Source organism: Fusarium verticillioides, chromosome 10, assembly GCF_000149555.1.
Source record: "Fusarium verticillioides 7600 chromosome 10, whole genome shotgun sequence".
Lineage (NCBI taxonomy): Eukaryota > Fungi > Ascomycota > Sordariomycetes > Hypocreales > Nectriaceae > Fusarium > Fusarium verticillioides.
The window spans coordinates 1-26,417 of NC_031684.1; the positions used below are offsets into that span (position 1 = coordinate 1).

General features: G+C 47.7%; 8 protein-coding genes across 10 annotated transcripts; 5 read left to right on the plus strand and 3 right to left on the minus strand.

The window, feature by feature from the left end:
- The first annotated feature begins 536 nt into the window (after positions 1–536).
- FVEG_13588 (hypothetical protein) lies at positions 537–1,520 on the plus strand. The gene has a single exon (XM_018902947.1). The coding sequence runs from the start codon at positions 606–608 to the stop codon at positions 1,395–1,397; it is 792 nt and encodes a 263-aa protein (XP_018761799.1). The 5' UTR covers positions 537–605; the 3' UTR covers positions 1,398–1,520.
- Positions 1,521–4,748: 3,228 nt separating this feature from the next.
- On the plus strand, positions 4,749–5,129 carry FVEG_13589 (hypothetical protein; the record flags this gene model as incomplete). The annotated part of the gene is made up of 1 exon (XM_018902948.1): positions 4,749–5,129. One exon carries the CDS (start codon positions 4,749–4,751, stop codon positions 5,127–5,129), a length of 381 nt encoding a protein of 126 aa, XP_018761800.1.
- Positions 5,130–5,800: 671 nt separating this feature from the next.
- FVEG_13590 (glutathione S-transferase) lies at positions 5,801–7,098 on the plus strand. Its single transcript, XM_018902949.1, has 2 exons — positions 5,801–6,749; positions 6,796–7,098. Exons 1-2 carry the CDS (start codon positions 5,892–5,894, stop codon positions 6,976–6,978), a joined length of 1,041 nt encoding a protein of 346 aa, XP_018761801.1. The 5' UTR covers positions 5,801–5,891; the 3' UTR covers positions 6,979–7,098.
- FVEG_13591 (hypothetical protein) lies at positions 6,924–9,789 on the minus strand. Its single transcript, XM_018902950.1, has 2 exons — positions 9,136–9,789; positions 6,924–9,082 (listed from the first exon to the last, which is right to left on the minus strand). The coding sequence occupies exons 1-2, from the start codon at positions 9,682–9,684 to the stop codon at positions 7,145–7,147; spliced, it is 2,487 nt and encodes an 828-aa protein (XP_018761802.1). The 5' UTR covers positions 9,685–9,789; the 3' UTR covers positions 6,924–7,144.
- Positions 9,790–10,225: 436 nt separating this feature from the next.
- Positions 10,226–11,126, minus strand: FVEG_13592 (hypothetical protein). The gene has a single exon (XM_018902951.1). It carries the CDS (start codon positions 11,078–11,080, stop codon positions 10,352–10,354), a length of 729 nt encoding a protein of 242 aa, XP_018761803.1. The 5' UTR covers positions 11,081–11,126; the 3' UTR covers positions 10,226–10,351.
- Positions 11,127–11,751: 625 nt separating this feature from the next.
- On the plus strand, positions 11,752–19,588 carry FVEG_13593 (hypothetical protein; the record flags this gene model as incomplete). Its single annotated transcript, XM_018902952.1, has 3 exons — positions 11,752–12,386; positions 12,418–13,341; positions 13,399–19,588. The coding sequence occupies 3 exons, from the start codon at positions 11,752–11,754 to the stop codon at positions 19,586–19,588; spliced, it is 7,749 nt and encodes a 2,582-aa protein (XP_018761804.1).
- Positions 19,589–19,877: 289 nt separating this feature from the next.
- Positions 19,878–23,361, minus strand: FVEG_13594 (hypothetical protein). Of its 3 annotated transcripts, XM_018902954.1 has the most exons (9): positions 23,084–23,288; positions 22,406–23,006; positions 21,786–22,346; positions 21,616–21,732; positions 21,287–21,568; positions 20,973–21,236; positions 20,743–20,920; positions 20,404–20,693; positions 19,878–20,352 (listed from the first exon to the last, which is right to left on the minus strand). In XM_018902954.1, exons 2-9 carry the CDS (start codon positions 22,727–22,729, stop codon positions 20,014–20,016), a joined length of 2,355 nt encoding a protein of 784 aa, XP_018761806.1. In that variant the 5' UTR covers positions 22,730–23,006; positions 23,084–23,288; the 3' UTR covers positions 19,878–20,013. The 3 variants fall into 3 exon arrangements, with proteins under 3 accessions (XP_018761806.1, XP_018761805.1, XP_018761807.1); XM_018902953.1 differs by having other exon boundaries at positions 22,406–23,361; XM_018902955.1 differs by having other exon boundaries at positions 21,786–23,006.
- An 830-nt stretch (positions 23,362–24,191) lies between these two features.
- Positions 24,192–25,624, plus strand: FVEG_17558 (hypothetical protein). Its single transcript, XM_018906801.1, has one exon. It carries the CDS (start codon positions 24,479–24,481, stop codon positions 24,839–24,841), a length of 363 nt encoding a protein of 120 aa, XP_018761808.1. The 5' UTR covers positions 24,192–24,478; the 3' UTR covers positions 24,842–25,624.
- Positions 25,625–26,417: the final 793 nt, after the last annotated feature.

The window sequence follows — 26,417 nt, forward strand, 5'->3', positions numbered from 1 at the left end:
TAAGGCTATTTATCTAATTAAATTATAAAGCTAGAAATAGTAATATTATATAACTTTAAGACTTACTTTTAAAGGAATTTTATTTTTTTAATAAATTAAAAGTAAATATAGCTAATTAATACTTAAATTAAAATTATTATATATAATTAAAAATAAGCTAGGTAAATATAATAATATTATATTAAATTAAAGCTTAAAAAAGTAAGATTTTAAAATAAAGAGTTTTTATAATATATTTAAAAAGGTTATAGAGTTATATATTAAATTAATTAATATTATCTTTAAATAGCTATTATAATAATTTATTATATTTATATTTTAAAATAAATAAAATAAAGTTAATAAAAAAACAATAATTTAAATTAAAGTTAATTATTTTATTAATAATTATTTTTTATAATTATTAATTTTAAATTTTAATAAAAAAAAGTATATAAAGCTTAAAAATATATAAAGTAATAAGGAAATATATTAAACTTTTACTACCTGCTTAACAAGTAGGGTTTTTATTAAGTTAAATCTACAGATATAGCTCATAGCGTCATAGACCTACTTGAATTCAGCAACTATTCCCTAAATTCATAACTCTTTACGCTTTATTTAAAATGGATGAATGTTGGCGCCAGGCAATCCTTTCCTCGCGGGCCTTTCATAATCGAAAGACTCGCAAATTCACTGCACAGGCTTCCAGCTCCTCGAGCATCACAAGAGTCATTGGCTCATACCAACTTCAATGCCCCAAAGCTCATTCCCTGGCTCGTACTCAAGTCAGCCGCGATCCAGCCAAAGATGAAAAGTATGCAAGACAAAAACGCCACCCCGCCAACTCTCCGCGATTTGAGATTCATCGGTTTACCGATGAGGAAGACGGTTTGGAGGGCGACCTATTCCTCCCTGACGTGTTGGATGCTTCTTTCATCATGGCCGGAAGTCGGAGGAAAATCCAAGAGATCTTAGATCGCGCAATTTTCCCGGAAGATTCAGATTTTGATGCAGAAAGTGTCGCACACAGCCCCGGAGGAAGGTCGGCGGATAGCTCTGACGCCGATGATCAGCAACATGAGACCTGCCCCGACCAGCAACCATCTGATGTCTCGGGAGATGAAGATGATCACCCGAAACATCCCCGTGGCGACAAGACCACTGCAGATTTGCGATCTGACAATTTTGAGAAGAATACTTTCCGACAACCAAAGTTCTGGCTTTCATGGAGAGGCAAAGTACTTGTAAAGTCTGAATCAGGTGTAGTCCCGGAGGATCATTCACCACCTGACGCGACTCAATCTGGCAACGGTTATGTCGTCTTTACTGGAAACAAGTACCAAAAGTTCAAAGGTACTATCAGCTGTGATGTTCTTGGGTGGGACAACGTTGCAATAACTGGTTGGAAGCAGTGAACTCTGTCCGTGGAAGGGCTGGACTCTTACAAAGCATAGACTATGTTACATCTATCATATCATACCATAGAGCTGATATTACCACTTGATTCCCTCAAGCCTCTGCCACTGAGCTACTTGCCTATGATACCCTCGCGATCTCTTGGATGAAGACTTTGAGCTTCGTTTCTCTGGTGTGCAAACAAGGCCATGACTTGTAGCAACAATGTAGCATGATGCATCAACCAGCCGCCACACGACAAGTGGACATGCCATAACATCTAATGTACAACCTCTATCGTGTTTTCTCAGCTGGTCGCCATTATGGCGGCAAGCTAGTTACTACATAAGTAAAGCTGAGCGAGATATTGCCTCTTCAGCGACTGGAGAGAACAGATCTCATGCACGGAGCATAAAGAGGAATACGGAACCCGTACCTTGATGTACGCTAGTACCTTGCGGAACTCCAAAATTCAATCATTCGACATGGAACACTCAATTCACCGACGTTGCAGCTCGGGCTCCAGTCGGCATTAGCTGAAGGCCTCCATTGCGTTACAAGGGCATCATATTGGTACGCGATGGCCAGCACGACGTGATGAGGAATCTGTACTGATGGGGCCTCACTCCTTAGCAAACCTCCGCAATAAGTCGGAAGGACGGAGAGAAGCGGATGATTTGTCAACACGAGACGTACCAGAGTCACTGCAGACAAGAACACGACGCAACTTACTAAGCAACTAGTGACTTAACTCATGGCGATGATATTTTCATGTACAGACTTGCAGGTATTAGTGTCATAGACGAAAACCATGCTGTTCTGTGTATTACCTCTCCCTGGCTGGCAGTGGATCTGAATATCAGGACCGGCGACTAATACTCAATCAGAGTGTTTCTGTCTGCACATATGGCCATGACGACTAACGAGCGAGGGGTGAAGATATTGCCCCTCAGCTTCAACCAACATGAATCATGGGACTCAAGGTTGTGGAACTATGCAATACTTCTCACGTTACACGCTCCGTTGTCACTTCAGGGATCCGCCAGAGTGCGGAAACTATAGAAGGCATAAGACTAGCGGAGATGGCTGGGAACAGACTGGGAGCATGGCAATAAGATTAAACATAGTGGGGATATCTGAGTTGAAAGATGGACTATGAGTGAGAGATTGAAGCAGCTCCGGATCGTAAGACGGCTCTCAATCGTAGAAAGTGCTGGAACCGGCGATCTGTCGTAAAGGCTGTTGTATCAAAAGGAGTAGAGAATACTCACGGGGGGCTTGCACTGCATGCGGCTGAGTATCCAAAAGCCAATAGTTTGAGCTTCATGAAAGATATCACCAAGTGATATGTCTTGACCATGTCCATGAACTCAAGTCAAACAAACCTAGACCTTGAACTAATGCAGGTATAAATCGATACGAGACTCAGCTGTTTCACATCTCACGTGATCTCATGATCTGACCAAATCAGGATCAGGCTCCCATTTTGAGGTGTAAGCTGGTCCTAAAGAAAGTCCTTGACAAAAGCTAAAAATACCCTAAACGAGACTATTGAATGTTGTGCATACAGAAATGGACATGTCATCACACCTTCGAATCATCAAGATGGTGGGCCCAACCATGTTGTTTCCTGTTCTGAGTAGCACTAGCGACCAATTGCAACACCCTCTCGACCACATACGCTCTGTTGGTAGACAAATGAGGCACTACGTCTCATAAATATCGCAATTCTCACTAGTGGCGCGAGACTCAGGAGTCAATTGATGTTAGTAACGACTAGAGATCACGAAATGCAAGTTACGACTGTAAGCCATGCATTAATGCACAAAACTCGACACGAGCTTCTAGGCGGGCACCAATGGTTGCCCGTTCCAAATGATATTCTCCGGGTACACAACAGAAATACTGTGATCGAACTTGCATGAGGCGCCTGCATAATTACACTCACATATAATGTTGGTGATGGATCTTCGGTGTTGGCTTGGCTCCGAAAGATTCTCGTGCTTTCTTGAATCGGCCAGAGCCAAATAGAACGACGAGGAAAACAAGTCAGGCCAAGCTGAAAGACTTGGCTGACTCGATATGCATATCAGAAAGCTTTAATAGAGTTCTTTTACTCAGTCATGAGCTATTCAAGGTGACAATGTTACCATGTCAGCGTACGGAGTAATCGAATAGCTCTCAGGTTCCCAGGTATCTGGAAAATATCACTGGAAAATGTCACTGGAAAGTCTTGGTGAAGAGTCTTGCTTGATACGAGTACACTCGCCTCAACGTTGAGGTCGGTTTGGCTTGATATCCGTATTCCTGGGCATGCAACCGCTTGTAGCGTCTTGATTGGGGATGGCTAGCTAGACCAGACCAATTTCGTCTTACACATGATATGCACAATGAGTGGCATATTGCGTTGTGTCATGCTGATAGCATTATCTCCGGAAGACTCAGTTGTGAGATCTGGGCAAGGCACAACAGCAACAACGAACCAAAGCTGTAGAGTGAGAAGCTGTTCTCGTGCCAGCATAGCTTTTTCGTTCTATTTCTATCAGGCCGTCGGTGAATACGATATACCCCTCGAACTACTGTTTCACATCAACAGGGTTGTTCCATCCAAAGCTGACCTATGGCCGTCTGGCCACGGAGAGTTCATTTGTCCGAACCGCAACTGAAGACGAATCGGTGAGAGCAACCCAGCAAATATTCGTAGCATGCATCTATTGGTTGGATTTAATATTGACTGTTTTACTACTTAGGTTCAGGGGAAGCTTGAGCCAACCTTTGCTCTCTGCTTCTGCATGAAGACACCACATTCAGAAGTGCATGCATGATACGAGAAGGCACAGATTTCTGTTGGTAAGCAAGCCACCACCAGAAAATCGACGACAATGACAACATCATTCTACAACAACGCCATGTGGCAGAACTTTTCAGAGTATCAACTCCGTCCCGAGAGAGCAGTCATGTTAGGGTGAAAGCGTAGTGTCCTTGTAGAAGCCAATCGCATCTAAGAATTAAGGCGGAGGCTCTCATCCGACAAATGAGAACTAAAACACCATGATGCATGCCTGTCTGATATTTTCCAAGTGAATAGGGATGCCACCATGAAGTCAACGCGGAGTGCACACGATCCCAGCCGATGCATTCACGACGGAGTGCAATACCCTGATCGAGACAAACTTGCAGGTATTTTATGATTCCTCTCGACATCTCATCGAGCGAGGAGGAAAGAATATAAAAGCTCGCTGTTTTCCCCTAGAAATCTATCTTCTTCCCTCCTCATCCGCCTTTCATATTCTCCGGTTTTCCAACTGTCTCTTCACTCTTTAGAGAGACTTGACAATCAATCTTACAATCTTTTCCTCACATCTGCCAAGATGAAGCTGTCTGCTATTACACTTCTGGCTCTAAGCTCAGGTGCTGTCTCTGCTCCAGTTGCCGAGCCTGGTAGGGAGGTCTACTACCCTGAGTACAAGCCCGTCAAGGGCTGGGGAGAACATGGCGGGCCTGGAAGGCCCAAGCCATATGATCCCGACTATGGTGTAGGGAAGGCGAAGCCTCACAAACCAGAACCTTGGCATCCTAAGCCCCAGCCTCACTACCCGCTAAAGCCTCACCATACTCCTCCCAAGCCCCACAAGCCTGATCACCCTGGAAAGCCCAACCACCCCGACAAGCCTGACTATCCTCAACCTGGAAAACCAGATGGTCCCGGTAAGCCAACTGGACCAGGCAAGCCTGATAAGCATTCTACTTAGGTCAGCAATTCATGGCTACCCTTCCATGCTTCAACAAAAGCTTAAGTCGATCTTGCCTAATGCAAAATCAAACCCACGACTGGCCCAAAGTCTGTGATCATTGGGCCCTAGGACTTACAACTCTTGTGCTAGGATGATGATGATCTTTCTTTTGGGGGATATTCACGCAGGGCAATCAACACTCATTTCTTGACTTCTCATACACATCTCAACGAGTCCTCTGTTTTTACCTTTCAACTTTACAATTTCTACTCTCAAAGTCTTTGACATCTGTTGTGGACTGATTTCTTCTCTTCTCATACTCTCTTTAAATTGTATTTTCTCATAGCTAGGTTGAGCCAGTGGAAGGCTAATGAGACCTGACGCTACACGCTATCATTAATATCAAACATGGTCTTCTCTCGAGTTTCATTTCGTGATTGTGCTATATTGTTTCGAGTCGCTGAACCATTATCCATGATCACTGTTCGTTGTGATCTAGTCACCATTATGTGCCTTGAAATGTACCAGTACTTCAGTGTGGCATCTTCAGCCCATACAAGTCTTATGTTTGTCCGTTTCTATGAGATACATACTATAAATGTCTGATATATAGTTCAATAAAGTTTGGTTCCGAGCTCAGTTCCGGAACCGGACCTCCAATTCCGATTATCCGTCATCAAGCGGGGTCAAGCATTCTATCTCGCCATACCAACCTCACATCCTCATCTGAAACAAGTGCACAAATTTGACACATCTTTGTCGTTGATTCGAGCTCATAAAATGACTGTCCACAGTAGCCCTGATGACTCGTGGCACGGGGTTATAACTTCAGATGGTCCTTTCCAGCCCGAGAAGGACCGCTACCATCTATACATTGGCCTATTCTGCCCTTTTGCTCATCGGGCAAATCTTGTTCGGCACCTCAAAGGCCTCCAAGATATCATCAGTTTATCTGTGGTGAAGCCCTACCCCAAAGGCGATGATAAGGGGTGGCCTGGTTGGCAGTTCCCGAGTACTCCTGATGATCTTTATGAAGGAGCTACCGAAGATCACCTCTTCAAATCAAAGTATATGCACGAAGTCTACTTCAGAGATGACCCAGATTATAAAGGACGGTACAGTGTACCTGTTCTCTGGGATAAGAAGGAGGATCGAATGGTCAATAATGAGAGCCACGAATTGCTTCGTTGGTTACCAACAGCCTTCGATTCCATCCTTGACTCGAACAGCCCCGGGCGAGACCTTGAGCTCTATCCTGAGAACTTACGATCGACCATTGACGACATTAATATCTGGATGCAACGAGACCTCAACAGTGGCGTCTACAAAGCCGGGTTCGCCACGACTCAGGAGGACTACAACAACAATGTGCCAACGGTCTTTGCAGCACTCAACAAACTCGAGGCACTAATTCACCAAAATGGAGGCCCCTATATTCTTGGCAAGCAGCTCACTGAAGTCGACATACGCGCGTATGCCACCGTCGTCAGATTTGACGTTGTCTATGTTGGCCACTTCAAATGCGATCTTGGAACCATTCGCGCCAACTACCCGGTCATTCATGAGTGGCTCAAGAACCTCTACTGGAATGTTCCGGGGTTTAAAGAAACGACAGACTTTAGACATATCAAAGAAAACGTAAGTCCGTAACTCATTTATCTGAATGGGACTAATCTTGTATCAGTACACAAAGAGCCATTACAAGATCAATCCTCTTGCTATTACACCTCTTGGTCCCTTTCCATATATGGAGGAAGGCGTTGAATTGGACTTTGGCAAGCTGAAGCCAGGAGTGATTCGTCACCCGGCTGTGCTTGAGCGACAGAAGGAGTTGTATGGCTCCGCGGACTTTACCCAAAGGCTCTAGTAGCCGTATAGATAGTAAAATCCTCCAGAAGCATATGATGCATTAGATTCGACATCGATTATTTTGCGCTTAAACTTCAAACCGACCCTCATATTATCCTAAATCGTACTTGCTCAAGCATGTATCATTCTTGACTGAAGTTGTGAGACCTAATGTCCAAAAATACTCAAGACGGTCCCATGTTTCCTTGGTTCAATTCCATGCCTGTAGCAGACTGCAGCCACGTATTCCAGTCAATCTCGGTATCAATATCCATATTCATATCGATGTTTCCTAATCCATCACCACTTTGATCCATGTCGGCCCAAAGCCACGACGCAATATCTGCATCTCCAGGCTGGCCATCTGCCCATGGTTGGGGAGGCATGTTCATATCTGTTGGTGGTATATCACCAGATACGCCCATTTGAAGACCAGGATGGTAAGAAGCAAAATCGAATGAGGGGTTTGCCCACTGAGCGGCATCGTTACTCATAGCTGGATTAGCTGGGGATTGGGTCGTGGCCCTATCACTGGTTTGAGGTACAGGTTGCTCGGAAGTGCCATAGGTAGTCTTGCCAACAGCAGAGCGCCAATGCTCCAGAAATCGCTGCTGCGAATTTGCCTCCTGCGATGATTCCGGGCTGACAGGAATAGGAAGGGCGCGATCGGCCTGCTCCAATTTCTCGACCATAGCTGGGTTATTCCGAATTTGCGCCAGCTGCTCGTCCCGATGGCTCCTCGCTTTAGCCATCAATCGACGCAGCGGAAACCACATACGCGCATTCTTGGTCATGTTGTGCTGCGACGGTATCAGCCAGACGCTGTGCAGAGCCACCCATGCGCGCTCGACAGTAGGCGACCACTGCCGCCTAGATATCTCAATCAGAAGCCATACAATGGCATACCAGTGAGTATACGTCTGGTAGATCCATCGCCACTGACGGCATTTCGGCTCAGCATTGAGCGCGTGGTTATGCTCTGCAACCTCAATGGCGGCGATGAGCAGTCTGTCTCGAATCTCGTCTGAGGACCGCTCATTCGGTGATGCAAAAAGCGACGGAAGATACACTAAGAGCGTCAGCTTCGAAAGCACAAGCCGCGTGCATACGATCCCGACCCAGTTGGCTATATCTTCTGGATGTGCGGAGCGGAAGAGGTAGCCATTCTCGAGCTTTTCTTGGATACCGTCGAGTAGCTTCGCCTGCTCTTCGAGCGTAGGCCCAGATGAATGAATACCCGATGCCATCAACTGCCTCGAAACTCGAGCTAGTTCGCACATGGCGAGTGCGAAAGACATGTCTGTAACGCCTTTGCGCTCTGGAGGAGTCTCCTTCGTCTCGGGCTCAATGTCCGAAGTGTTAACATTGAGGGGTATCTTGGTATCAAAGCTATCCTGCGTGATTGAGAACTCGGTCCCCTGATCTTCAGAGGCACGAATGTCAACTGTAATGATCATCCACCAAAGGCGACGTCGTTGCTCAACTTCAAACGGCGATAGATGCTGGAACCTTGAACCGTCTCGATGGAGGCCAACAGCATGAGCCATACGGATCATCAAACCAGTCATCATCCAAACGTAAACAGGGCTATCATATCGCCTCGCCAGAGATAAGAAAATGACCAAGGCCTGAACAAGGACAATATCCGGGTTGTTGAGGAAGTCAGCTCGTGCCAAAGCCTGTTCGAGGCCTCGGCGGAACTTCATATTGAGCTCCGTTTTCGTAGACCCAAAGTTGGCTAGCACATCATCGTCTTCCATGGATGTGATGGCAGCGTAGTAGATGGAGAAGAGCAACGCCTGGTGCTTGAGAGACACCTTGGCCGCTGTACCAGGTGAAGGACGGACCATCTTTCTGATGCTCGGCATATGCACAATGTGCATGATGAGATTAATGTTCTCGTCGAATACGTCCAGTAGGAAGGGGATCTGAGATGGTAACGGTCTGAAGTCCTGTTCGCCGGGCGATGCAGGAGCTTGGCTGTTTCGAAACAAAAACGCATGTCGCTCCGATGGTTCCCGGTAGAGTTCTTGAGTTGAGGGAGTACTGACCGGAAAGTCTTCATCTTCTGAAGACTCGTCGTCATCTGCCATCCTACGAGTGTCCATCTTCAACCCATCGAGCTGCAGGCAGTCAGAGCGATAAATGGGAAGAAGCAAGGCTGTAGTTGACGTACCTCATCACTGATACGGGACCAGAAGCCACTAGCTATATACTTCTCTCTATTCTTGTCCTTGATCACCATTCTCCCAAAATGTTTCTGTACATCCGAAGCTGTCGATGTTGAGGACGGACTAGCCGCATCCTTCACAGCATCTTGAGGCGACGGAGCATCAGAGGATGCACCCCTACTCGCAGCAGCATTAGCCACCTCAAGCTGTCCACTCAACTCCTTGACCAAATTCTCCAGCGTCCGTAGCCTATTCATGACCTGATCGGTCCCAGAGCTGCGGCCACCACCCTGACTTGCAGCACCCTGTCCATTATCGGCGATGCGCTCCAAGCGCCTGGCCCATCTTGGAGGGCGGTCATTGGAGGGAACCACGCAGGGGATGTTAGCCTTGCGACAGTTTGAGCATGGTGATAGCTTGTCGCAGCGCACTTTACGACTGCGACATACGACGCAGCTGCGGAGCTTGGCTGTGGAGGCGTTCCTCGCGTTTTTCTCGGGCGCGGAGGCCGAATCTGACGCGAGAGGGGTTGGGACAGCGGGGGAGGGCGTCATTCGTGATGAACAGCGATAAAGAGACCAGCAAAGGTTAGATGGTCTCCTGTATGCACAGCTTGGCCTGGAAATAGTTTGGTCTTTTTGTCGCGATAGAGATTTACGTCTTTCCTCGTGGAAATGAGCGTTTCTTCGGCTGAACTATCGCGGTAGATGCGCTGCTTCCAACTCTCGCTATGGTATACCATCAGTCACTACTTCATCACTGGTTTCGGCCGGCTAGGAATTCATCATAGCGACAATTTCTCTCAGTACTAAGCAGTCTCCAAGTAACTTTTTACTATTGACCCCGTATTCAGCTGTCAAAAGAGATACATGATTCATGATTATCCATTCACTCTGATCTCCAAGCATGACTGATAAGTAGCTACGATACCAGGTGTTAGAGTCATGATAGGTTATTTGAGAGACAAGATAAGCGCTAAAACGTTTTGGGGCAACTGTACCATTCCCCTCGCATCACGGATGCCTTAGGGCAATACTCTTATGAATTAGGACAGCAAGAGTTCATCCACAATGGGCACAGGAACAATTATTTTATGTTCAGACGATTATTATTTGTATCATGTAAAAACTGTATCGTATGAAATCACTCATCTATAACTTTACGCTAAGTTCCCAAGCAATTCCCAACGCCTTCTAAATGCATCCTATCCCGTTAAACCGCTCAGTAGGTGATGGATACAATCTTGTTCACGTACTCAGCACGCGTCTTGGCCAGCAGGTTATGTGCCAGCCATTTTCCAGCGTCCTCCCTTGAGATAGTGTATCCAATCTCCAGAGACTCTAACCCATTCTTGGGGTCTTCAACGCCCACGCGCACTGGCGTTTCGCTCTCACCATCCACCAACAAACTGCCCCGCACGATGGTGAAGTCTTCACCACTGTCGGCCAATTTGGTCTCCATGATCTTCTTGTCTTCGTGGGGAACCTTTAAAGCAATCGCATAAATGGGATAGAGTAGAAGGGGATAATCGCGACCAAAGTCGGACATGCCAGTGGTGCTGAAGACGGTGATGTGAGGTCCTCCTACTGCACCATCTGCACGTATTTGTGCGAGGGCATCAAGAAGGACAGACATGCCGATTCGACAACAGTTGGGATCATCGATCGTCATTTTGTAGATAATGGGCTTTCCTCCAATCGTAGAGACAATTGCGTCGACGATTGAGCCGTCGTCCTTTTTTAAACAAGAAGCGACAGCCTTGATATCGTGGGCGTTGCCTTGGACAATTCGTAGATTGGACTGAGTTTTTGGTGAGACGTGCGCCTCAAGTTTTGCTGGGATTCGGCACAGAGCGATGCAGTAATGCCCTGCGGCCAGTGAATGCTTCAGCGCTGAGAGGCCTACGCCTGTGCTAGCGCCGAAGAATGCGACTGTCTTTGGTGAGGACATGGCAGTGCGATTGAGGCCTAGAAGATACAAAGAGGTTGAAAAGGGGTGTTTCACTAGAAGAATTGTTTGATCTCGAATCTTTGTTGTTTTATTGTTAGAGCCTATCCTTTATTGTCGAGGACATGGCCGTTCTTTTGTAGATTTAGCTTGGGCCGACAGTTGACCGAAAGCGAACAGGCCTGTAAACAACCGCTAGAATCTCGCTCTTTTTTCGCGCTCACTCGCGTGGCTGCCTGTCTGACTGCGCAAGTAGCACAACTGGACCAGCTTACACTTCAACACGATATCAACGTACCGAGACTTGCTTTGACAGTGCATACACTGAAGCATGGTCCTCAATATGTATGGGTTTCAAAAATTACCCCGACTTGTTGCATTAAAGACCGCCATACAAGCCGCAGTGTCTCGAGCTGGCTGATAACGCAATAGATCGGGCTGTGACCATGAAAATGCATCTATTGGTTACACCTAAGTTAGCATATGCGGTCAGCCTCTTACTGGACGCCATCCATGTTAAGGCAAGCACCTAAGGCAGCGGTCTAGACTGGCAAGCGTCGTGAGCATTGCGGCTGAGACTTGGTGTCTTGATCAATCATCGCCATTTGGGCGCTTGCAAACAAGAAGCAGAGTAATACTGCGAAAAGAAGGACTGCCAGTTCCCTCAGACCGCCATGGCGACACAAATGGTCCCTTCAAGCGATACAAATGCACAGAGTCTTTGGGATCAAGCATTCAACTCCCTCGGCGCAGATCTCAAGACATCACTCGGCCAGGCTGCGACGCACAAGCGCGACATTCTAGCCGCCGCCCTAGAAGCAGCGGAGAACCGTAAAGCCACCAGTCTCCGGAAACGCTGGAAGTTCAAGCGCTCAAATGGGGAAGTCGTTATTATCCGAGATGTTCTCGAAAAGATTGCCAAATGGATCGATTCCTTCAAAGCGGTTGGCGATGCCGCTGTGCAGTTTGATGCCAGCAACGCTTCGCTGCCCTGGGCCGCTATCAGGCTGCTTCTTCAAGTGACCGTCAACGATGTCCAGCAGTATGGGACCATGGTCCAGGACATCGAGGTGGTGTCTCGGATCATTGCGCGATACAAGGAGTTTGAGAATCTGCATCTTGGACGAGACCAACCCGCTGAGGCTGCGCTCGAAACAGCCCTCACGGTTCTCTATACAGAAGTCTTGATATACCTGGCACAAACCATTGCCTTCTTTTCACAATCAACCGCAGGCATGCTTACATCCCCATTGAGAGAAATGTCCACTGACTCTAGCAGTCCGACTCACCAAAAGTGTCTTTTGGACAGGTGATGATGGGATACAAAAGATCTTATCCAGAGAAGACGAGGTTCTCAAACTAGCCAAGCTTCAGGATACTTCGGATCTACGATTTATCCAGAAGACAGTTCTTCGTCTCAGAGATCAGATCAATAATAACACCAAGCGTATCGAAGAGGACGATTATATAAAGATGATATCCTGGATGTCTACGTCGCCATTCTCAATCCACCACGAGACCATATCCGAGTCAAGAACGCCAAACTTTGGTCAGTGGCTTCTGAAGCATGAGGCCTATAGAAACTGGTGCGAGTCCAGCTCTTCATCAACTCTATGGATCCGCGGGACAACGGGATCAGGCAAGACCAACCTTTTCTCTGTGATAGTCGATTCATTGCGGGCAGCCCGGTCTTCGCAGCCAGAATCAACGCCTTTTGCATACTTTTACTGCCTCGAAAGCGAGTCAGAACCGGAGAGATCATCGGTAGACGGGATCCTCCATAGCATTTTGCGTCAACTCGCGATCACAGAAACCCAAAGTGACGTTCGCGATTTTTTCTATTCCGACTTCCGACGCCGCTCGAGATCAGCTGTCCTTCGAGGACTAGATCTCCCGAAATTGAGTAGAAAAGAGTGTGCGGATCGCATCGTTCAAGTCGCCAATGAAGACCCCATCACAATATTACTCGATGGTGTTGAGCAGGTTGAAGATGAGAGTTGTTATGTTCTCTTGCAGTCTTTATCTGACATCATGTCAAGGGCTGCGAACGTCGTCAAGGTTTTAGTCACAAGCAGGAATAGCCTTGATATCCTCTCATCGCTGCCGACTGCGAACGAGGTTATTGTGACAGCTGACCATGTTCGTGATGACATGGCTCAGTTCATTACTCAGAAGATTGATCAAACCAAACTCATCAGTGGGAGGCTCTCTCAGGATAAAAGAAACTGCTTGATGAAGGAGCTGTTAGAGGGTGCAGGCGAAATGTAGGATCCCTTTCATGCGCCTTCATATTATTATCTTAACCAAGTAACTCTGGCTAGGTTTCTGTGGGCTCATCGACAGATACAGCAGCTCCGCAAGGTCAAGAACGAACGCGATCTGCTTCCAGCTCTAAGGTCAAATATTTTATCTGATCTCGACATGCTTTACGAAAACGACCTCAACCAGATCTTGCAATCAGGAGACACATCGCGAGAACTCGCCATTCAGATTTTTTCCTGGCTGCTCTACATGAAAGCACCATTGACTCCTGAGGCATTATTGGTCGCTATCACTGCCACAAGCGCAGAGAATGTCCCTTACACAGAGGCGGACATATCTGTTGTGTGCTCGAACTTGGTGGTCATGGACCTCCATCACCAAGTTGTCCGGCTTGCTCATCATTCAGTCAGGGAGTTTATCCTCCGCACTAAAGAATCTCTGTTCTCCGCTCCACTAGCTCATAGCCTGCTGGCATCGACCTGCATAAAGGTCAGCGCGCGTGGTCCGCCTGACAACGAAAGCCTGGAACAGCAGGTTCAAGGCTTCTTCTTCTATGCCGCTACGCACTGGGCAGGCCACTTTGAGAGTTCAAGGGTTGTTAAGAAGGAGGAGAAGCTATTTCAAGACATGATCTCATTTGTCTTTGAGGACGAGGATTATGATGTCAGCCTTTCCTTCGAAGCCTGGCTAGATACTGCGAAGGAGATTGCACGACTGCTGCCGAGGGATCACCCAATGAAGCCGGCTCTTGATGCCGTGTCAAACGAAACATCGTCTCCTCTCTTCTTAGCAGCTGTCTTTGGTATAGACGGCCTGCTGACTCTCATTGCAGAGGCGGAGAGTGATATAGACTGGGACCAACGGAACGACCTTGGGCACACCGCACTCTACCTTGCCGTTGCGACTGGTCATCTCTCCACTGTGACAGCTCTGATCGAGAAGGGTGCAGAGCTGAACGTCGAATGTGGTACATATGGAAGTCCATTTCATGTTGCGTGTTTCAGAGGATATCAAGATATCATGGAGATGCTGCTTCAACACGGCGCATCTTCAAAGTGTGGTTCGAAGTTTCAGAGTGCCATTCAAGCTGCATCTCAAGGCGGTCATGAAGATATTGTGATCTCTCTCATTGGCCACGATGCTGTTATTAACTCTGAGGGAGACTACGAGCAAGCCATACAGATGGCAACAGAGTATGGCTTCATCAAGGTCATCGACCAGCTACAAAAGCCAGAGTTCAAGCGCTTTGTAGACAAAGATACACCAGACAAACACAAAATGAGATTGGCCAAAGCCATCAAAGCTGGTCAGCTATTTGTGCTACAGCGTCAAATTTCCAAGATTTTCCCAAAAGACGCAGTAGCAATCGCGGCTCTCTACGGTCATACAGATATTGTCAAGTATCTTCTGGAGCAAGGCCTTGATATCGAAGCCGACGGTCAGTTCGGCACGCCACTGCGCTCAGCATGCTTGATGAACCACAAATCCACGGTCGAAGAGCTACTCCAGCGCGGTGCCAATATAAACACAGAAGGACCCAAAGGCAATCCCCTCTATGTAGCCGCTGTGAAAGGCCACGTCGATGTTGTCAGGATACTACTGGAAGAAGCTGCAGACGTTCACAAGAGAACAGGGGCTTATGGCACTGCCTTGCAAGCGGCAGCGTATTACGGCCATAGAAGGGTTGTTGAGATGCTTCTTGACGCCGGCGCAGATGTTCATGCTGAAGGTTCATCCCCAGACGCGTTCCATGCCGCTGCTGAAGGTGGCCATCAGAGCATCATCATGCTATTCCTGGAACGAGGCTACAAGTTCCTTTACGAGCCGCCGACTCCTAAGTATAAGAGAGCTCAACCCTCGCTATACCGGCCGCTTTATAGGGATGCTTCTCCTGGGAGAGAAAGACATCCTCGCCATAAACTGTGGCCAGAACTTTACAAGCAGACAAATGGAACCGTCGAATCTGTGGCTGATGTAGATGCCCGTGGCAACAAAACCCCAGTTGAGCATGATGATGAAGTAGAGATAGCCGCTATTGACCAGGGAAAGCATCTCCGTAACGACGGAGTTATGCAGGACGAGTCTCAGAAGAACCGCCCTCTGGAAGCTAGTGCTGTTAGAGGAAAGGACTCCGTTGTCAAGCTACTACTGGAGCAAAAGGAAACGTTAGGATTCAGGGAATATGAGGTTGTTACTGCTCTCAAGGCAGCTGCGTCCAATGGACACCTGAACACCGTTCGGATGCTGCTCGACCACGCCCTGAAGGTAAAAGTTCACTTTATTGAACGCATCTATGCAGCTTTGGAGAGTATACCAGAAGGGTGTCACGATATGTTGCAGCTTATTCTCGCCAAAGCTTCTGAGAGTGGCTGTACAGAGGAACAGATTGATCAGCTGAGGCTGAAACTTCCACCAGGAGAAGAAAAGTACAAAGTCGCAGTCATTGAGCAACAAAATCTGAAGGCAGATCTTCTGGCATGCTGTGCCTCAGGAAATGTAGCCGTTTTGGAGGCCATCATGAGTTGCCATCACCAACAGCTCCTGAAAGCCAACGATCTCCTGGAAGGCCTACAGAGAGCTGCAGAAAGGGGGCATCTCTCGGTAATCGAGAGTTTGTTCAAGCTTAGCTCTGATGTACAAGGCGCCGCCATTCCTGACAACACACTGATATGCGCCGCGGAAAAGGACCTGGAGATATTGAAGTTTCTCCTCTCTCGAAAGACCGATTTATCTAACTCAGAACTCCTTCTGAGCCGATTGGTATATGCGGCGTGTAGCAAGGGACAGCCCGACATCCTTGAGTACCTCGTATCTGATCTTGATGCCGATATCAATGCCAACATCCCTGAAGACGAGAAACCGAGGCGTCGCAGACGTATGAGGCAGTTTCTCCACGCTTGCCTTATGAGTGATGAAGCAGCTGATTCGAGATCGAGTAATGATCATCGTCTTCTCAGTCCTTTACAAGTCTGCCTGAGCGCTTTTGACATATCTGAGAGGTCTTACTATGCGAGTTGGTATATAGATGACGCAATGCCTCAGCAGCAGAAAGCGATACAAACACTACTGAGACTAGGGGCCGATCCGAATAGTCTAGGCGGAAAGAATGTTTATCCTCTTCCATATGCAGCAAGGTTCTGTCCAGGTTTCGTGGTCAAGGAGCTACTTGAAGCTGGAGCAGATGTCAAACTTGCAGGTCAAGGAGATCTAGCTCTTTTGGGAACAGTTCATAGAGAAATGGAAGCCATGGAGGTGATGACCATGCTATTGGATAGTGGCTACCATCTTCCCGACTATTGCGATGGAGGCAAAGCGCTTCTAGACAAAGCTCTCGCGATATTTGAGGGTGATAGAGGGCGACAGAGTTTCCTTAGCATTATTGATGACCCTGACGGTCGCTTTTTACAGGCCCCGTCTCTGGATTACGTCTTTGAACAAGGGCCAGGGGCGGTACTCGAGTTCCTTTTACAGAAGTATGACACAGGTAAGCTGGAAGATACAAGATATGAGCTGGTTCTTCAGATGGCTTGCGTGCTGGGCAAAGTTCCTCTTGTTGAGTTGCTGTTATCTCGGGGAGTCGGTGTTGACGCTACGGGATACTACTATGGAAGTTCTCTGCAGGCTGCGGCACGTACTGGCCAGGTACAGATCATCAGGATTCTGTTGAACAAGGGGGCCAACCCAAATGTGATACAGGGCCGTTGGCACACATCCCTGCGCGCAGCGATTGTAGGTGGTCACATCGAAATCGTGCAGCTTCTGCTTCAGTATGGCGCAGATCCTAAGCTGAAGTACCAAACTGGACGACAGTCAGAGAACGAAAGAGAATCAGCATCATCGAGCACTCTTCAGCTTGCTCTGCAAGAGGGACATACGGAAATATCAAAACTACTCCTCGAGACAGAACCCGCACTGATCGAAGAAGAGGGCCGCCTTCAACATCCTCTTATTATAAGCTGTCAAAGAGGAGCTCACGCCATGACAGAGTTGCTACTAGAAGCCAATGCTTCGGTCAATGTTCGAGGCCGCAAGGACGCTCAAATCGCAAGTTTGGCGGCTCAAGATGCGAGTCCTCTGCATGCCGCGATTTCTGGAGGCCACATCAACGTCGTCCAAACGCTGTTGTCCAGAGGAGCTGATATTGACCTGGAAGTTGACGACTGTGACTGCCGAACACCATTGTTGGCAGCGATTAAACGAGGGGATTTGCGCATAATGAGACTTCTTCATGACTCTGGCGCAAAGATCAACAGGTTAAATCTTCAGGAAGCCTGCAGAAGTGGAGATCTTCTTGTTGTTGAGGCGCTTATTGAACAGCTGTTCAAGAACAGGGAGGATCCATTTGAGACCATCGATGAAACTTTGGACTCCCTGACGATGGAAAAGTTCACTGACTACAGAGTTCTCAATCTTTTACTTGACTATGTGCCTCCAACCCCCAAAAGATTTCTCTTCGTGTGTTCCTCGGGCTCTGCCCCCCTGGTACGAAGAATGGTTCAACAGGGCATGAGTGTCGATGGCAGTGTTGAAGAAGAAGATAGCCCCTTGCAAGCGGCGTGTTACCACTTGAACTTTGAAGTGGTACGGCTACTCCTACAACGCGGCGCGAACGTCCGATCAAGATCATCTCAGCCAGGAGACCCAATTACTCTGGCGCTATGGGCTTGCGCTTTACCATTGCAGCAACAAATGGAGCAACGAGGGACAAGACATCAGAAATATCATACAGAAAGTGTGGACTACCGAACGACACAGAGATGTACCAACATTGTTCAGATCTTACTTGAACGCGGTGCCACTTCTGATGGTGGAACGGATGAATTGGAGAGTCCACTTCAGCTGGCTTCTTTCATCGGCAACTTTGAGATCTCCAAGCTTTTGATCGCACACGGAGCCAGTGTAGATAAAATCACTGGAAGCTTCAAGACTCCCCTTTTTTCGGCTTTACAGGGGAACAACAGTGACATCATACGACTGATCCTGGAAAGGGGGGTCGATGTCAACTACGTTCATCCAATTCATGGCTCAGCATTGCACTTGGCCTGCCAGTACAATGATGAGTCACTTGTTCTCCAGTTGCTTCAACATGGCGCCTCACCCGCTTTGGAAGACGCAAACGGAGTCACGGCTCTTACGTTGGCCCTCGAGTTTGCAGCTTCTCGTGGCGGTTATGGCGCATTCCAGAATGTACCCCGACTGATTTGCCAACACTCGACGACGCTCGATATCACAGATAGCGACATCATAGCGGCAGCTCGGCTAGAGCCCAGTGACTTGCTGTCTTTTCTCCTTGTCCGGAGAGGAGAAGAGCCAGTGACAGAAGATCTCATCATTCGTTTCCTCAGCGAAGAGAGATGTCCAATCCAGGAAAACGTGCAGGTCATGTTTGATCATAGTCAGGGATTGGAAATAACTCCAAAGATGCTGAATGTTGGGCTCTCTGAACAGGCTTTCAAAAGTCTAACACAGGCTCGCAAGCTTTCACTTGACATCACTCCAGATATACTCGAATCTCAAACAGATATCGGGACCCTGAAAGCACTCATGGGGTATCAGCCCGGCGTCGAAGTAACGGAGGGTCTCGTGATTACAATACTTTCAATTGCACACGCGTCTCGTTACAGCCAATGGTGGCAACGGGAGGAGTGCACCAAGCTTCTCTTTTCAATCTGGCCTCGAGACTTGCCATTGTCAGTGACTAACGCCATGCTGAAAGCAGCAGAGTTAGTACCCCATCTGGAGTTCTTACTCGAGCGCCTTGGTCCAGCCGAAGGACAGTTACAAGATGTCGCGATATGGATTTGCGAACAGGGCACTGATTATTCCGGCAGGCAAGAGACCTTGTTGGTACTGGTCTTGCAGGCTGACCCAAAAGTTGATCTCTCCCCAAGTCACCTTGAGAAAATAATGCTCGGTGCCAAGCCTTGGATGTTAGATATAGTCTTGACACATACGCCTTCCCTTCCAATCACAGAGAAGTTATTTTTCAGTGTCTTCAGAGAGTATCCACAAGCTCTAGAGGTAACGCGCAAGGAGTTTGCGGAAGTACTTGTGAGGCATAAGAAGAAGTTTGTTTTCACAGAGAAGATTCGCGAGGCTATTGATAGGGCGTATCAAAAGCATTCTGATATTGAGAAGAGAAACACATGGTACGGTCTGAGGGAAAGGGATGAAACTGGGAGGAGACTGAGGCCAGGCAGGCACAGGGAGAATGATGGAAACAAGAACGACGATCACGTTCCCCCATGAGACAGGATCGGTAAGTAAGAGGAGCGATGGTAGCTTCATGGGAGTAGTTGAAGTGATACCAGTATTCCCAGGGCTGAAATTGTATGAGATTTTCGCGATTTTCGCGCGGCTACTCTGAATAGGATTTCATCCGTAAATTTAGTCGAGTTTAGAGCGTTTCACCAAGCTCATTTTGGTGCCCCCTTTCCAAATCTCGAGTTTCTTGCTCTCAAGCTCTCCTGCGTCTGGGTTCAAGGTTATTCTTGGCCAAAGTATCCCAGACAAGAACAGCTTCACAATAAACGACACATGTATAATTGAACATTTGATTCGAAATAGCTAGCTGGGTTATAAGGTACAGAGGCTAAAGTACGAGTTTAAACAATGCACAGGCAAATTCCAGGCTCATTTCCAGACCGCCGAACTCAGAACCTTGAGCGCCTTCTTTACTCAGGAATAGGGCAAAGATCATAATTGCCGTTGACGTTGTTTCCCCACCAGCTTGGGAAAGGATGTCCTGGGCCACCAGCTCCGAACACGGCGAAAGAGAGGATGAACAGGACTGTCAGACTGGCACCGTCAAAAGCACCAGTCACGAGGTAAGAGTAGTCCCTGAAGATGCGAGGTCGGTAGTTTCGAAGATAAAACTGGACGAAGAAGCCGGAGAGAATCTGGCTCAGGATAACGCAAGTCTGACTCTGGTTGTAAGGGATATAACCAGCGAACTGGATGAACTGAGGAAAGTTGACATCGGCAACATCAAAATTCTTGATCTTGGGATAGAACTGGAAGCTGTTAGTAGGTTGTTACAAAAGCTGATGGTTAGGGGGGTTTACCTTGTAAAAGATTCGGTGGAGCACAACCAGACCAGCACCGACAAGCAGACCGAAAGGAACGAGCTCATAAGTGCCACCGAGCTTGTAAAGGTAACCAGCAAGAGCCCAAGAAGTTGCATTGGTGTTGTAAGATTGCATGGTAGCACCACTCCAGGATGAGTTACCATCGCCGTCACGGAGAAGATCTCGGTTGCTGCCGACAATGCTGATCATGATAGCGTAGTTGATGAAGCCACCAAGAATAGTTCCCCAGATCTGAGTGAGGAACATGACACGAGGAGGGATTTTGACTGCATACTAGTAAGCATAGACATGGTAAGATTTATGAGTAAAACTTACGATATTCGCCCATCTTGAGATCACCAGACAGGTTGACAGCGTTGGCGATGACGTTGTGGGACCACGCAGCAAAGTACATGTTGCCGACAGGCTTGCCAGGAAGCATAAGACCAGCAATCATCTTGGAAAGGTTGTTGGTCGCAATACCGTTTCCATAGCGAGAGTAAAGGAGGGTGCTCTAGGACGAAAGTCAGCTCTGCGTGCGATATCATAGACCTTTCTCAACTTACGACTGGTGCGATGATGGAACCCATAATGAGGGAGACCACGTAAGCCCAAGCAGGGAGAGTAATGTTCTCCTTGATGACGACAATCAAGCCGAGAACAAAGCTACCAACGAGGACTGTTACATACCACCACCAGGGAGCCTCCTTGTAGTGCTTAGCCATGTGCTCGTGGTGGCGATCATCATATCGTCCCTCCCTGGCGCTCTTGAAAGCCTTGACGACGTCCTTGCCCCAGAAAAGGATGCAGTGAAGGATGAGAGCACCGATCTGTTGCAAGTTTAGCTTCTCATACGATCAAGGTAGACTCAAAGACTTACAGCAGCGTTGGCCATGAACATGGCGTAGGCAAAGGTACCAGTCAACCTGGGAAGACCAAACTCCAACAAGCGTGACTCGTTGAGAACTCCGCCTTCGAAAACCTCAGCAACGGGATAGGTAGTACCATTGGCCATCAAGAGTCGAGTAGACATGAAAGGCAGAGACTTGGCACCCCAGCCATCTCCGTAGTAGATGCCAGCCATGACGATATAGCAGACCACGAATCCGATAGCCATGTGAGCTTGAAGGGGGAGCGGGAGGGAGGTGTTGAAAGAGGTAATCTGCACATGTCAGGTCAAGTTCCATATAGTTGCTTGGAGAAACTTACATATTGCCAGTCCAGAGAAATGCTGAAGAGGCCAAGACCCTCGTTATTAGTAGCACCGCCAAAGACGCGGGTGAGGTTCTTGGCAGTGTTTCCGGTCGCCTTCATGGCAGCCAAGCACTTCCCGAGTTGGTTAGCGAAGGTCAAGAATAATCATTGGGGGCGTAACTTACAGGAACCGAGACTGAGTTGAGCCAGGGAAAGATGTAGGCTGGGAAGAACTCGTAAAGCGACATGCCACCGAAACTGTACCAGAAGACTCGGAGAGGCTTAGAGTCCTTGACCTCCTGCCAGTGAAGACCCTGGAGAGTCTTGACAGTGGGCAAGTTACTCCAGAAGACAGCATCGACGTGCCAGACAGCAACAGGACGCATGATACCGCAGAGACCGTAACCGAACAGACCGATGGAAATGGTGCTCAGGATAACCGTAGTTGGGCTCAATGGCATGTTGTAGAAGAGATCCTGGGCGGCGAAGACCTGAACACTTGCAGCAGCGTTGGAGGCCGAGGTAGCTGTGATGGCACAGATGGCGTGTTCCTTGAGACCCCATGGTCCAGGGTTGATGAACTTGATGAACTTGATCAGGAAGGGGAGTGAGCCGGTGTTGCCCTTGGCTCTCCATCGAGCTTCGAAGTTGTCGCCGCGGGGGAGGGCAAAGGCCCAAGCGTTGCCGATGAAGTAGGAGATCAGGACGATAAAGGTACCCTGGATGGTGATCATAGTAGGCTTGAACTATAGTTGATTATATTAGATGACATCTCATCAGAGTCTATGTGGAATGAGCCACGTACAGTGTAGATCTGGTACATGACAGCCTGGAAACAAGCAAGACCTGAGGCCAACAGAATACTTCGGAATGTCAAAGCGTCATCGTGATCGTCTCTCATCGGGAGCAAGTGGCGAGAAGCATCGGCACCAGTAACAATAATGGCATCTTTGCTATCGCTGTCGCTTTCGTCGGTATGAGATGCATCGTGAACCTCGGGGCCAAGAACAGCGTTCTTTGCGTCGCTCTTTTCATCGATGTCCGTTGGGCTCGGGACAGGGAAGACCGAGGTCTCAAAGGTATCCTCTGGGCCGTGAGGCCCCTTGGGCTCGACATTTGTGGGCGACATGCTTGAGCAGTCCTCTTCCTAAGAATGGTAAAGAGGGGTTTTGATGTCGTTTGTGTAACAGTCCACAGCTGGCTCAAATCATCTGGGCTGCAGAGTCAATCTACGCAAGGGGCAGCACCGCATCTTTATCTAAAACCACATCGTGGGTGATACCATCGCATTACACGATGAGCGAATGTAACATCCCTTGGTTCTGGAACTTGGATATCGGATACCACGGCGATAAGGAACAGAGACGTCGGCCGCGTCTCACAGGAGTTCCCAGTTTCTCGAGGTCCTTTTGCAAGATCAATTCCCTTCTTGGACATTTGCCTCTGGGGGAGAATGGACCCTCGTGGTCCCATTGCAACATACCGAAACCCTGTTCTCCTGCTCTTTTTGTACTAGCCACGTCCCAGTCTGTAACCCTCCCGCGCGCATATCGTGGAGGCGTTAGCGTTGAACTGTCGCCTCAAGTCCCCGAGGCTAGAAACGTCTTGGCCTTTGCCTCAACAGGTTATGCCTCCATGTTGCGCTATCGATTGCACACTCGGAAGAGCCGCATTTGAAGCCCGCCTCACCCGATACCACCAGGAACTTGTGTTGGCGACTGCAAGAGTTGGTGACATTGCCTCCCGGTCATTGGTTGCAGAGTGGCTAAATGTTGATTGCGACATACTGATTAGCAGGGGTCTTTGACAAAGGGTCTCAGACTGTTATAATCAAAGCGCGGTTATTGGTTTGAGCCTCGGAAGAGCTCATGTTACAGGGACTTTTTTATGGTGTTGGTCCAAACCCTTGTCAATTTAGACGGAATGGTACGTAGTTATTGTACACTAGAAATCCAGAATTCTGGAACACGCCATGTCAGCACCCAATTGATAAGGTTTAAATGATGATGTAACAATTCTACAGCATATTAACTGATGTCTGAGAGCGTTGACTGAGACCTAAACCCCATCGTGAGCGGTAAGTGGGAATGATATCGATGGACCGAGTATGTACTGTAGTTCTCGCAGAATGACACCAACATGCCTTTCGACATCCCACATTCCGGTGTTACATGGCCAGTGCAACCGGTTCAGTGGGATATATGGGGGATCCTTGGGCCCAACCGCTTGACTTTGGGGCCGGTGACCTTTTGCAACGCACGTCAGATACAATCGGACCTCTAGTATATGGAACCTTTGATCACCAAGGGGTCAAGGCCGAGACAGTAGCAGAAGCGCCGACAGTAGATTCAAGCTTAAGTTGACTTAGGGTTAAGCGGCAGGATTGGGTCGCTTGTTCTCGATCTTGTTGATTCATTTATCGGCAGATTCGCCCTCTTATCTGGGTCGTTTTCTGCCGTGATAACCGGAAAGTAGTCACGTGGCCCGGGTTTGCAATTAAATCGGGAGGGTCTTGAGGAACTTTTGCTCGGTGCGACTTATTCGTCAACAACCTTTAAAAAGGCGTCATCTAAGCTATCTTTTGAGGACCCAAGATGCGAAGGTCCATTACGACGAGTTTGGCTTTCAATTAATTGCAATTTCATCTCTTTTGCACTTAAAAATTCTCTGATATTCAGCGCATTCTCTCATCGAAACGGTCGACACATAAATAGCGTCGGCGGGACTTGTCTGCTCTAGTCCGGATTCGAAATATCCCGATATCTTGATACAGTCTAGCACGAGCCCCTTCCAGACGCCAATGTTACTGCCAAGCCGGCACTGATCGGTCTCTTGGACCTCCACATTGATACGTGCGGCCGCTATCTCAACGTGAGGCATGACCCCCCAGTACCTCGCCGCTTTCCACGATGCCATGGCCAGGTCGAGACTGAACCTCACTCTCGAATGCTTCGAGTTGGCAACTTTTGCCTTCCTCTTCTCCAGTAGTCTTTCAAAACAGCGTCCTGTAACATTTGACTTGCCTAACAGAGCAAATCGCCCTCTGATGAGGAAATGCAACGCTTCCAATTTCACTCCGATGAATTTAGTGCCATCAATGACCGAGGACTTAAGCATTTTGGTACTCTATGTATCAGAGAGGATCTATCAGAGACGGTGTACAATGGCAAGAGACATTGGAACTGACAGATTGTTCTGCATCAAACCTATCAGTGTGACATCGCTTGGCAATTATGCTTAAATCGATTTGATATCCCATTCTGGAGTAGTATTTTTGATCTTTCCAATCCATGCATCTATGCTAGAGCATGGCTCAAAGGATTCTGACAAAGGTCCCTGATCTATATCATGGTACTCCAGAGAGTTCCATCACAAGTACGGATAGGATACAGAAGTCCTTCACAGCTCCAACCAAGGTGCATAAGATCTTTCCATGATGGCGGGTCGAGATCTGATGGACAGGGAATCAGACATCTCCAACAGTTCCTTGCAACGTATCATTCGAGCATGACCACCAATGCCAATTAAACACCTTATGCTGCTCGTGCATGGGGGAAGTTTACATGCAGTCCTTCCACCGGGGATCTCATGTCGTTGGAAGAATATAGCCCTCTAGCCTATTTTTCCCATGCCCAACAAGGAAGGTCGGTGATGTCTTATCACTCCAATGGTTGTTGGTTATTCCCGCGGCTATAACGGCTTCTTATGTGGCAAAGACAAACGATATTCTTGTATCGTGGTGCTATTGCGATTGATATAATAATCATCACGCCATGGATGTCATTTCTCCGTTGGCCTGTCTTACTTTCGCCTGCCTTGCCACCAAGAGAAAAGTTTGGTTGATCAATTGACTTGGTCTGTAGACAATTACAGCAGTCTTGAAATAGCATAGTAAAATGCTGGAGGCAAGTCGCAGTATAGACCACTGACCAGAGCAAGATCATATGGATGAAGGCATTCGTTTCATGATATTACCACGATAAATCAGGACAATAATTGAAACATGAAATAAATATTGTTGGAACTTGAAAGGATACAGAAATTCTGCGAGGTATATGTGTCGGAATGAGTAACAATGAGCAGAGAAGGTTGATTTCCATAGGCAACGATGCTAACTCAAAGAGGTCGCCAATGGACTTCTCTAGGCTGTTCTTAGTGAGTAGTACTGGAATAACTAATATACGGCCATTCAGATATCTCAATTCCTTGGAGTTAGAAAAGCCGTTGCTTACTCTCGTGTTCATCGCTGGTCGGCTCGCTCAGCTTTGGCTCTTGAGTGAGCGAACGGTTATCTGCCCTATGTAACGGATGAAGATATCGGACGACACCTGCGCGTATACACTCTTTTGAGCTCCTGATGTTCAATCCAAGGAATGTTTACTATGTTTCGTTTTCATAGTTAGGCGATGGCATGCTGTTGCAAAAATCTTACCTCGATGAAGGAAGCAGCCTCAAGAAACCAAATCCTGATATGAAGCTTTCGTCAGAAACTCGACCCAGCACTTTCAATTTGTTGTTAAAACCTGATGCGACAAGTCTCCAGATTCTGTTGATATTTAGAACCTGGCTTTCTCAGCCACACTCAACTTTACCACCTAGTTTTGTAATAAAGTAACAGTCTGCTTTGAAAAAAGGATCATTATTTCAACCGAGCTCTGCCGTCACAATCACACTAACAGATCAAATACCAAATTATCCCTGTTGCACCTTACGTCCTGTACCAATAAAACATATTGTTACAATAGCTAGAGAACTCACTATAATGTTTTGTTATCGATCCTATAGCATTCCCATGACATGTGATATTCATTACGGAT